The sequence below is a fragment of the Carcharodon carcharias genome, chromosome 14 (genome assembly GCF_017639515.1).
Source record: "Carcharodon carcharias isolate sCarCar2 chromosome 14, sCarCar2.pri, whole genome shotgun sequence".
NCBI classification, from domain to species: domain Eukaryota; kingdom Metazoa; phylum Chordata; class Chondrichthyes; order Lamniformes; family Lamnidae; genus Carcharodon; species Carcharodon carcharias.
In genome coordinates, this window is record NC_054480.1 from 7,492,563 (window position 1) to 7,505,168 (window position 12,606).

A 12,606-nucleotide genomic window follows, 5' to 3' on the forward strand; every position below is an offset into this window, starting at 1 on the left:
GACTGTCAGTGACTGTGAAGAGTCATTAACAAAATGAGTGCAGACATTTCTTATTCAGATTAGACTGGAAATTGGTCCAGAGCAACAAGCTTTACTTGGCAGTGAATGTGTCAAATGCAGAAAATACTGGAAATAAACCTGTCTCCGGGAAAAACATCTTCATAACTGAGGTTGAGGTCCTGCGTTAACGTGTTGCAGGGAAGTCCCCTTAACCCATTGGACAGACAATAGCAGCAGTAAAGTCTTATACAGATATCAAGAAAGAAAAAAACTTGTGTCTCCATAACGCCTTTCACAATCTCAAGATGTGCCCAGAAACAGCCAATGAAACACTTTTGAATCACAGAATCACACAGTGCAGAAGAGGCCCTTCGGCCCATCAAGTCTGCACCGACACATGAGAAACACCTGACCTACCTACCTAATCCCATTTACCAGCACTTGGCCCATAGTCTTGAACGTTCTGATGTGCCAAGTGCTCATCCAGTAGGGAGGTCATGTTGGAGTCCTGTTGAAATGTGGAAAGAGCAAGCTCCCAGAAACAGCAATGAGATATGGCCAGATAATAATGTGTTTCAGTGATATTGTTTGAGGGATAAATATTATCCCCAGGATGCTGGGAATAATTCTCCTGCTCTTCTTTGAAATAGTGGGATGCTTATTTCCACCTGAGAAGGCAGACATCAGTTTGACATCTCACCTGAAAGCCAGCTCCTTTGACAGTGCAGCACTCCCCTCCCAAAGTACTTTACAGCCACTGAAGGAATTTTGAAGTGTAGTCACTGTAGCTAATTTTTGTACAGCAGGCTCCCACAAACAGTGATGTTAGTTGAGGAATGACTATTGGCCAGGGCACCAGATCTTTTTACCAGCCTCCTAACTCCTGCAGGTCTGGCAGCATCTGTAACTCTTTCGAGTACAAACCCATTTCCATCTGTTTCAGATCAAGTTACATTGTTTCATAGTTTGCCATTATGAGATTTGAACTCTCGATCTCAGGGTTACAAACCCACTACCATAACCACTTGGCTATTTAGGCCAAGCTGGCCAGGGCACCAGAGAGAATTCACCCAATCTTCCTTGAACTAGTACCACAAGATCTTTTACGTCCACCTGAGAGGACAAATGGGGTTTTGGTAATCTGAGAGGCGGCACTTCTGACAGTGCAGCACTCCATAGCCTGGATTGTACACTCATGTCATACACACACACACACACACACACAAACACATTCACATACACACACAAACACAAACACATACACACACACACACACACACACACACAAACACAAACACAAACACAAACACAAACACACACACACACACAAATACACACACAAACACACACAAATACACACACAAACACAAACACACAAACACAAACACACACAAACACACACACACACACACACACACACACACAACACACACACACACACACAAACACACACCAACACACACACAAACACACATCAACACACACACAAACAGACATCAACACACACAAACACACACACACACATAAACACATAAACACACAAATACACACACAAACACTCACACACACACAAACACACACAAACACAAACACACACATACATACACACACACACACACACACACAAAACACCTCCTTCCTATGTTCCCTTACTATAATTGTGTTAATAAATCATTCTGAATTCCATGCTCGGCAGATCAATAAAGTTTTTTATGTTAAGTTCTCCTGGTTCAGCTACATCAAACGGACAATCAAGTCAATCATGAAAAGCTTTCAAGGCACTGAGTCTTTTCGAGGCTGGAATTCCCTAAGCCTGAACAACCCTGGGACATTTAACCTGAAGCCTTTAATCTAGTGAGTGTTGAAAGACTGTTTTACAATCCATGGACATCTGAGCGCACCAGGTGAGGATTGGGTTGACTGTGATGCCATAACACGGTCAAATATCCTCTCTGACATGTGACTCTTAGACACTAACTGAACGAATCAGAGTCTAGTTTGATCAGTGTCCAGCAATGAACTTTCTTTCTTTGTTTGTGTCAATTCCAATGCCCTTTCTGAACCCAAAACATTTGTAAAATTTTCAACTCACTTTGTCCATTTTGGCAGGAAGAATAAAAAAGAAACTTATTATCTAAACGGTGAGAGATTGCAGAGCTCTGAGATTCAGAGGGATCTGGGTGTCCTAGTGCATGAATCACAAAAGGTTACTATGCAGGTACTGCAGGTAATTAGGGGAGCTAATAGAATGTTATTGTGTATTGTGAGGGGAATTGAATACAAAAGTAAGGAGGTTATGCTTCAGTTGTACAGGGCACTGGTGAGACCACATTTGGAGTATTGTGTACAGTATTGGTCTCCTTATTTAAGGAAGGATGTGAATGTGTTAGAAGCAGTTCAGAGAAGGTTTACTAGGCTAAAACCAGGATTGGGTGGGTTGTCTTATGAGGAGAGGTTGGACAGGTTAGGCTTGTATCCACTGGAGTTTAGAAGAGTAAGAGGCGACTTAATTGAAACCTTTAAGATCCTGACAGAGTGGTTGTGGAGAGGATGTTTCCTCTTGTGGAAGAATCTAGAACTAGGAGTCACAAATTAAAAATAAGGGGGTTGCTCACTTAAGGCAGAGATGAGGAAATTGTTTTCTTTCAGAGGGACTCTCTTCCTCAAAAGCGGCGGGAGCAGAGACTTTGACTATTTTTAAGGCCGAGCTAGAGAGATTCTTGATTAACAAGGGGGTGAAAGGTTATCGGGGGTGGGGCGAGAGGTTACAACCAGATCAGCCATGATCTCATTGAATGACGGGGCAGGCTTGAGGGGCCGAGTGGCCTCCTCCTGCTCTTAATTTGTTTATTTGTTTATTAAATTGAAGAAAGTTGGTGTGAAGAGCCAAGGCCCATTGTGTAGGAATAAGGATAGACCATGAGATAAATCCAGATCTCTATCAGATGTATTATCACCTATTATTCTGAAGGTCAAGGGGGCACCATCATAAAATTAGAACTAGGATGTCCAGGGGTGACATCAGGAAGCAGTTCTTCATAGAAAGGCAAGTGGAAATCTGGAACTCTTTTCCCTTGCTGAGACTTGGGATGGTGGGGGGAGTTGGCTGGGGGATGGGGAGGGGGTTGTTGTTGGTGGGGTGGGGTGGTATGTCAGTTGAACATATGAAAACTAACGTTGATCGACTGATTGTTAGGTTAAGGGAATTAAAGGATTATGGAACCATGGTGGGCAGACACAACTGAGATACAGATCAGCCATGATCTAATGAAATGACGGCAGAACAGGCTGGAGGGGCTGAATGGCCTCTTTCTGTTCCTCTATAATTGGGCAGCTGATGCTAAGTTGAGCCCAACTAACGGCCTCTTTTATTTCCGCAGGGTTTACCAGGTGCAAATGGTCCAGCTGGTGCTGCTGGAAGACAGGGCGATAGGGTAAGTTCACTTTAAGATGATTGCGTTGAACGGGTCCATTCTCCAGGTTTGATGAAACTCTCTTCATGTTCATGCGTCATGTTCCCTGCACCAAATGGTGTTGGCGGGGTGGGGGGGTGTGGGGGTGGTGGTGTGTGTGTGTGTGTGTGTGTGTGTGTGTGTGTGTGTGTGTGTGTGTGTGTGTGTGTGTGTGTGGTGGGGAGGGAGGGCTGGAAGAGTTTTTGGCAGGGGGTGCAGAGAAAAAGAGGACCAGGATGTCTTTAGTTTTATTTAGTAGGTGCTCAGCCTGACTCTTAATTAAAATGTTAACACAAACCAGCCCTAGAATAATTAGTCCAGTGAGATTGTTTCAACTGCATTCCCTCTCTTGTGGGTTTGTTTGCACAGTCTGTAATGAACTTTGTGCAGAAGGTCCAAGTTAAATCCCCCTTTGATTATTTATGTTGGGAACCATTTGTCACTGAGTTGTGATTTCGGAGAGACACAATTTAGTAACCGAGAGAGTTTGTTTAAATCTAATGTTTACAGTGAGAGACTCAATGAGAGCTAGGATATAACCTTCATGCGATTATCAACTCTGTCTCATTGCCAGCAGCAGACAGGGGGTGCCAAGTACTGAGGTGGGCTGGTTAAAAGGCCGCCATGGCTCTCTGGGACTTTATCCCAGTTGTTTTGTTAAATATTACGACCTCTAGCCCTCACCCCTCACACCCCCACCCACTCCCTATGCCCCATTCATACCAACTCATGCCAACTCATGCCTCACCCACCCCAATGACCCCTTATAGCCCATAGGTGAACTTCGTGCCAACTCATGTCCCATCAGCCTTTGCCCTTACACCCTCCATGCCAAATCACCCATTATCCACCATAGGCAGACCTCAGGAGCCATGCTGGATGAAATAAAACAAAGTTCTAAATATCTATTTCACTATATACAAAAAAGCTGCATTCATAAAGCCATTCAACACATTTAAGTCCCCTCAAATACTTAATCACAGAATTTTAATGGCACAGAGGAGGCCATTCGGCCCATCATGTCTGCACCAGCTCTCCAAATGAGCATTACGACCTAGGGCCATTGCCCTGCCTTTTCCCCGTATCCCTGCCCATTGTTTCTATTCAAATAATTATCTAATGCCCATGTCACATTTGCTTCTTTTGCAAATCACTTTAAATCTGTGCCCTCTCGTTCTTGACCCTTTTACGAGCGGGAACAGCTTCTCCCTGTCTACTCTGTCCAGTCCCCTAATGATTTTGAACATCTCTATCACATCTCCTCTTAGCCTTCTTCTATCCAAAGCAAACAGTCCCAACCTCTCCAATCTATCTTCATACCTGAAATTTCTCATCCCTGGAACCATTCTTGTAAACCTGTTGTGCATTCCCTCCAATGGGTTCACATCCTTCCTATAATGTGGCACCCAGAACTGTACACAATACTCCAGCTGAGGTCTAATGAGTGTCTTATATAAATTCAGCATAACCTCCCTGCTCTTGTACTCTATGCCCCTATTAATAAAGCCCAGGATACTATATGCTTTATTAACTGCTCTCTCCACCTCTCTTGCCACATTCAATGATCTATGTACGTATACACCCAGGTCTTTCTGCTCTTGCACCCCCTTCAAAATTTGACACCTTATTTTATATTGTCTGCCCATGTTCTTCCTACCAAAATGCATCACCTCACACTTCTCAGTATTGAACTTCATCTGCCACCTATCTGCCCACTCCACCAACTTGTCTATGTCCTTTTGAAGTTCTACACTGTCCTCCTCACAGTTTACAACACCCCCAAGCTTTGTATCATCCACAAACTTTGAAATTATCCCCTGCACACCAAGATCTAGATCATTAATATATCAGGAAAAGCAAGGGTCCCAATACTGACCCCTGGGGAACTCCACTACAAACCTTCCTCCAGCCTGAAAAATATCCATTGACCATTACTTCCTATTTTTTAGTCAATCTTGTATCCACGTTGCTCCTGTCGCTTTTATTCCATGAGCAATAACTTTTCTCACAAGTCTGTTGTGTGGCACTGTATCAAATGCCTTTTGAAACTCCATGTAGACCACATCAACAGCATTACCCTCATCAACCTTTTCTGTTACGTCTTCAAAAAACTCCAGCAAGTTAGTTAAACAAGATTTTGCCTTTAGAAATCCATGCTGGCTCTTCCTTATGAACCCATATTTTTCCATGTGATTACTAGTTTTATCCTGAATAATTGCTTCTAGAATCTTGCCCACCAATGAAGTTAAACTGACTGTTCTGTAATTGCTGGGCTTATCCTTACAACATTTTTTGAACAAGGGCATAATATTTGCAATTCTCCAGTGCCCTGATATCTCCCGAGTCTAGTGAAGACTGAAAAATTATGGCCAGTGCCCCTACAATTTCTACTCTCACTTCGCTCAATATCTTTGGATCCCTTACAAAAACAGTCATTTGTATTTGGAACACATCCAAGATATGTTAAGCCTATAATACCTCTTTGAACTATCAATCAAACTGTAAACTTAAGCCCCCAACTTTGGTAATGATAGGTTGTGGAAGCAGTCAATCATTAATAATGCTATAATGATAGCATTAGGGTTGTGTCAACAAACAGCTACTGAAACAGCAAGAACAGATTATTTTTACTCTCATGTAGGCAAGCTTTTTCATTTTTTAAAGGCAGGGATTTAAATAGTTTGACAGCTCTGCCTACCTTCTCCACCTTTTAAGAGCCTTTATTCTCCACCATAAAAATGTGGACACACCTTGCAAATTGAGGCCATTTTTGAAGTGAAAATTGGGTCTGCTTGTCCTGTGCACCTTGTTTAAATAGCCCATCTGATTCGTAATTCATGCCTTTTTGCTTCATGCCCCGCCCCCTTTCCCCTACCAGTGAAAATAGGAGCTGCGGGAAATGGGGGTGGTACTTCCAGATCCGGGTCCTATCCACCATTTTTAAGGCTCCGCAGAGTCTCCATGACTTTGCGAGAATCTGGTCCTATAAATAATTCAACGGTTGGAGTTTTCCATCATTGTACCTGGCCTGTGAAATGTGTTAGCTTGTTGGGCTAAATTGCAGTTTCCAATTCCAATTTCACCATTTGGAATCTTATTGCAATCATCTTTTCATTACCTTGCTGAGTGATGCTGGTTTACTGGGATGAGCTCATTTGAAGAAAAGATGTTGCATTTATATAGCATCATTCACATCCTCAGGATGTCCCAAAACACTTTACAGCTAATTAAGTAATTTTGAAATGCAGTAACAGTTGTTACTGTAGTGAAAATGGCAGCCATTTTGTGCACAGCAAGATCCCACAGGCAGCAAATGAGTTTAATGACTAGATAATACGGACCAGATTTTCATGTCAGAGAAGGGAATCAGGAGGGGTCTAATCCTGCCTTTGCAATCCCGCCTCCATCTCAAAACTGCCAGTGTTTGGGAGCCCAGCCCATAAGGTGATGTGCCTGCCAAAATGGAAGTGGGCTGAGTCCAGAGCAGGCAGACTAGTAGGCCTCCATTTTTAAAAAGCTTCACCCTGCTTCTCCCAATGCAATCAGCGGCTCATTCTTCTTATACAGTTGAACCTTCTGACCACTTTAAACCCCCTTCATCCTCACCCAATTGCCCTCACTCCTCACCTTCACCTCCCCTCATTCCATTACCTCCCTCAAACCCTCACCCTCAATCCCTCACCACTTTAACCCCACCCCAACCCACTCACTCTCACCCACCTTACCTTCACCCTTCGCCCATTATCCACTTTATGAACAGAACTCACAAGCTCAATTATAACAGTTGGAAGCCATTGAATAGCCCATAAATCTCCCTGAGTATGGAAACAGATTATTCAAAGCAGCTGTATAAACAATGTCAAGCGCTTCCATTAGATAAACTTTTTTTTAACTCCTCTGAAGACTTTTCCACACCTACAATGCTGATCTTTCACTGGAAGCTTGCCAGTTAGAAGTTACAATCTGGGCAAACATATTATTTAAAAGGGTAGTTACAGCTTCCAATCACAGAATTGTCATAAATCACTTTACTGAACGCAAGATGAACTGTAAAGGAGGCAAAACCATTTCACTTACCTTTTGAACTCTTCTCGCCTCCAACCTATGACTCCTGCCTCCATGCAGCTGAGGTAAAACCCACCAGCTGCTAATGTCCAGCCGCTTCCAGTAAAATGTTACCTGGGGTGGGCTCCCAATGAGGCTACAAAACTGTCAGTTGCCTCCTTCATAGGAGTGGTCAGATTCCAGGGCTGCTGCAGCCCCATCCTTATGAAAATAGCTGAGGGTGGAAACAGGCAAGAGTTCAGGTTTCCCTGCTTGACAACCATTTTGTTTCCTGGTCCCAGCTCCACTTTGTCCCAGTTGAGACCAGTAAAATCCAGCCCTGTGTTCTTGAAGGTAGTGAGTAAGGCCTGACACTGGGCTGGTGCCCCAGCTCATCTTCGTACAGTTTTATTAGGTGGTCCTGCATTAGAGAGGGTGCGGAAAAGAATCACGAGAGAGATTCCAGGGATGAGGAGCCTCATTTACATGGATAGATTGGAGAAGATGAGACTGTTCCCCTCAGAGAAGGCTGAGAGGAGATTTGATAGAGGTGTTCAAAATTATGAGGGACCTGGACAGGGTATTTAGGGAGAAACTGTTCCCATTGGTGGAAAAATCGAGAACCCGGTACACCAATTTGAAGTAACTGGCAAAAGAAGCAACGGTGACATGTGGGAATATGTTTTTACATTGCCAATGTTTAGGATCAGGAATGCAGTGCCTGCGAGTATGGTGGAGGCATGTTCAATTGAGGTTTCCAAAAGAGAATTGGATAATTATCTGAGGAGAAAGAATTTGCAGGGTTATGGGGAAAATGTGGGGGAGTGGGACTAGGTGAGTTCCTCTTGCAGAATGTCAGCACTGACATGATGGGCTGAATGGCCAGCTTCTGTGCTGTAACCATTCATTCTCTCAATCCATTTGAGGGGAGCAGGCAGAGCCTTGGTTTAACATCGTTTTATTCATTTATGGGATGTGGGCATCACTGGCTGGGCCAGCATTTATTGCCCATCCCTAGTTGCCCTTGAGAAAGTGGTGGTGAGCTGCCTTCTTGAACCGCTGCAGTCCATGTGGTGTAGGTACACCCACAGTGCTGTTAGGGAGGGAGTTCCAGGATTTTGACCCAGCGACAGTGAAGGAACGGCGATATATTTCCAAGTCAGGATGGTGAGTGACTTGGAGGGGAACTTCCAGGTGGTGGTGTTCCCATGTGTCTGTTGCTCTTCTCCATCTCATCGGAAAGACAGCACTCCTGACAGTACAGCACTCTCTCAGTACTGAAACTCTGCCATTGCAGCGCTCCCCTAGTACTGACCCTCCGCTAATGTGGTGCTCCCTTAGTACTGACCCTCCATCAGTGCGGTGCTCCCTCAGCACTGACCCTCTGCCAGTCCGGTGCTCCCTCGGTACTGACCCTCCACCAGTGCGGTGCTCCCTCAGTACTGACCCTCCAGCAGTGCAGTGCTCCCTCAGCACTGACCCTCTGCCAGTCCGGTGCTCCCTCGGTACTGACCCTCCGCCAGTGCAGTGCTCCCTCAGTACTGACCCTCTACCAGTGCAGAGCTCCCTCAGTAATGCCCCTCTGACAGTGCAGCACTCCTTCAGCACTGGTCCTCTGACAGTGCAGTACTCCCTCAGCACTGACCTTCCGAATGTGCGGTGCTCCCTCAGTACTGACCCTCCACCAGTGTGGTGCTCCCTCAGTACTGACCCTCCACCAGTGTGGTGCTCCCTCGGTACTGACCCTCTTCCAGTGCGATGCTCCCTCAGTACTGCACTGTGAGTGTCAGTCTGATTTATGTGCTGAACTTTCTTGAGTTGGGCTCGAATCCCTTGACCTCTGATTGACAAGTGAAAGTAATGACCATTGAACAAGGTGGAACTTGGCTGAGTCGTGGTTCCTGTGGTCAAACCGTTGAGTTGTGCTCTTGGCCGATAAGGTGGTGACTATATTTTATTGCTTTCACAGGGAGACCCAGGACCACCAGGGCCACCTGGAGTGTCCAGGCTAACGGTGAGTAAACATCTCATTAAGAAGCAAGTTATACTGTCCCTTCCGCATTGGTTCATCATATTTTTTCAGCGTGTAAATTCCAATCATGGAGCATCAGCAACTTGAGTTTGTGTAAATTGTGAGTTGGATATTAATGTTGAATCCATTTGCCCAAACAATACTGCTATTGGATTTTGAAACTTAAAATTGAATCAAAACAATGCCAGGTTCCATGTGTATGACCTTTCACCTTCTAGCAAAGATGACCATCTTATCACCCCGTGTCTTTCTTTAAGAAGGTTGCAGCTCTCCAAGGCTGTTGGTCCATCGTACACAAACTTTTATTACACGTGCCTGAAGCTCTAATGTTCCCCTTTTAAACAAACCATATAACATCCTCTGTACCCATCCTCACTGTAAAAACTAGGCCTCATAATCATCCTGGTGCCCTTTGTCAAAGAACTAATGCTGAAAATGACATGTTTGTAGAAAAGAAATTCAAAAAAAGACCTGTATTTCTATAACGCCTTTCACGGCCTCAGTATCTCCCAATGCACGTCACAGTCAATGAAATACCTTTTAAAGTGTGATCACCATTGGAACTTTGGAAATGCAGCAGCCAATTTGCACACAGGAGGCTCCAACAGACAGTAATGTGATAATGACCAGGTACTGCTCTTAGTGACGTTGGTTGAGGAATAAATATTAACCAGGACACCGGGGATAACTTCTATACTATTCTTCAAAATATCTTAATTTAAGAGGGCTGATGGTCCCTCGATTTAACATCTCATCCAAAAGCCAGCACCTCTGACAGTGCAGCATGACCTCAGTACAGCACTGGGAGTGTCAGCCTAGATTACACACTCAGGTCTCGGGAATGAATTTGAATTCATGACCTATAAGAATGAGAGCTGAGTGTGCCAGAGCTGACACCATCTGAGCAGCCCTCAGGTAGGACAGTTTTTAAATATGGGCTGGTGCTGAATCAAACAGGATCCAAGATTAGATCTCTGAGCATCTGGCTGGTAAAAAGGGAGATGGAACCAACCTTATAATCTTTCTTTTCTTATTCATTTATGGCATGTGGGCATTGCTGGCTGGGCCAGCATTTATTGCCCATCCCTAATTGCCCTTGAGAAAGAGGTGGTGAGCTGTCTTCTTGAGCTGCTGCAGTCCCTGTGGTGTAGGTACACCCACAGTGCTGTTAGGGAGGGAGTTCCAGGATTTTGACCCAGCGACAGTGAAGGAACGGCGATATATTTCCAAGTCAGGATGGTGAGTGACTTGGAGGGGAACTTCCAGCTGGTGCTGTTCCCATGTGTCTACTGCCCTTGTCCTTCTAGATGGTAGTGGTCGTGGGTTTGGAAGGTGCTGTCCAAGGAGCCTTGGTGAGTTGCTGCAGTGCATCTTGCAGATGGTACACACACTGCTGCTGCTGTGCGTCGGTGGTGGAGGGAGTGAACGTTTGTGGATGGGGTGCCAATCAAGGGGGCTGTTTTTCTGTTAGGAAAGAGAAAAGTTAGTTTGGGTTCCTGCTCCTGATCATGCTGTGCTGAGTCTTACTGGAAAAGTGATACATGGAGCTGGCAGGTGAGGGTACAACCTGGCCTGGTGAGAAGCCTCCCACAGTTCACCACTGGACTCTTGCACAAAGGATAAGGCGAGACCCAAGGAGGTTGTTGGTCAGTGAGACAGTTCACCAGAAGGGGTCAGTATCCTTAGGGAAAGGGAGATTCTTACAGGGAACGAGCAGAACTGAAACCAGTATAAGCCTGTAGCAAGCGAGTGTCGCAAGACCAATTCTAGCATTCGGATTTGAGCAGGAATTGGGCACTCATGTGGATCGACCCTCCCCTATAAAACCCACCAGCTTTTCCGTGAGAGGAAACAATCAGCCAATCCGTTCCTGCTTATTTTTTGGTAACATTGGGCTGAATATTACAGGCCAACGCCCCCCCCAGGCGGGTAGACAGGTGAGTGGACTCGTAGGTGAGGATGCCGTTCTGTCAGTGCCATGCTTGCTGCCAGTCCACCCATCCCCCAACCCCACGTGATTTTACAGGCAGCCTGGGGAACGTCGGGTGGGTTGCCAGCCCCTGGCCCAGTTAAGGGCTTCATCCCTTCGCCACTCCAATATAGCGGGCAGCGGGAGAAGCCTGTGCCCAACGTGTAGCTGGACAGGTTTCACCCAGTGCACTACTGGCCAGTGAAAGGAGGGTGCCTCCTCCCCAGGCCCTACTGTGTCAATTAGAGGCCCCTGTCCTCCCCATGTCCACCTTCCTCATGTACCCTGTCTTACAAGCAGCCCCCCCCACCCCCCCAACCACCCCCCCCATCCCTCCCTCACTGGCCTGCCAGCCTGGCCCCAGCAAGATCCCAGACTTTCCTGGATGTCCGGATCCATCGCTGAACACAACCGCCGCTGGCCCACCTGCAGTACCAGCCGTGGCCACCGCTGCTGCATGGCGCTGCCAGTGTGCAGAGCTGCGGGCCCCTGATTGGCCAGCAGCAGCTCTATGAGGCGGAGCTTCCTCCTGGAGGGGGACAAAATGTCCAGCCCAATGCTAATTTAAAAGGGCATCGTCTAAAAAAAAGATTAAAAGTGGAACGAAAGTGGGGCGCGGAGAGCCAGCGCTCAACGTAACATCCAGCCCGTTGTGTGTGGGCTCAAATATTGGATATTGGGTAGGTTGGGAACACTTTCAGAGAGCTGGAAATCGTTCCGATCACTGGGTCATCGCAATGATGCTGATTGTTGTGTTTTTCTCCTTTGATTCACAGGAACCGGGTCAGGTTGGAGCTGCGGTAAGGGATTCCGTCATTCAGTGAAAGTCTCATTGGGAGGAGATTACAGCTGCCGGACATCACACTTCCCTGTGTGCTCTGCGCACTGTTCTGATGAAGGGTCGTACAGACTCGAAACGTTAACTGTGTTCCTCTCCGCAGATGCTGTCGGACCCGCTGAGTTTTTCCAGCTGTTTCTGTTTATGTGCCGGATATCAGGCTAGTCACTGGGAGCTAGTTGAGTCTTCTCACTGTTGTGCAAGGCCCATCGAGTAATTGGGTCCGTGTTACACAGAATTACATTGCGCTTTTACAGCACAGAAACAGACC

General features: G+C 46.0%; 1 protein-coding gene across 1 annotated transcript in view; it reads left to right on the forward strand.

Moving 5' to 3' along the window:
- The window catches only part of LOC121287008 (collagen alpha-3(IX) chain-like), a 149,679-nt gene that overhangs the window by 30,068 nt on the left and 107,005 nt on the right, over positions 1 to 12,606 (forward strand). The window contains exons 6-9 of the mRNA XM_041204425.1: positions 3,381 to 3,434; positions 9,466 to 9,510; positions 11,930 to 12,132; positions 12,274 to 12,297. Coding sequence (XP_041060359.1) covers positions 3,381 to 3,434; positions 9,466 to 9,510; positions 11,930 to 12,132; positions 12,274 to 12,297 — 326 coding nt within the window. The remainder of the gene's footprint in view (positions 1 to 3,380; positions 3,435 to 9,465; positions 9,511 to 11,929; positions 12,133 to 12,273; positions 12,298 to 12,606) is intronic.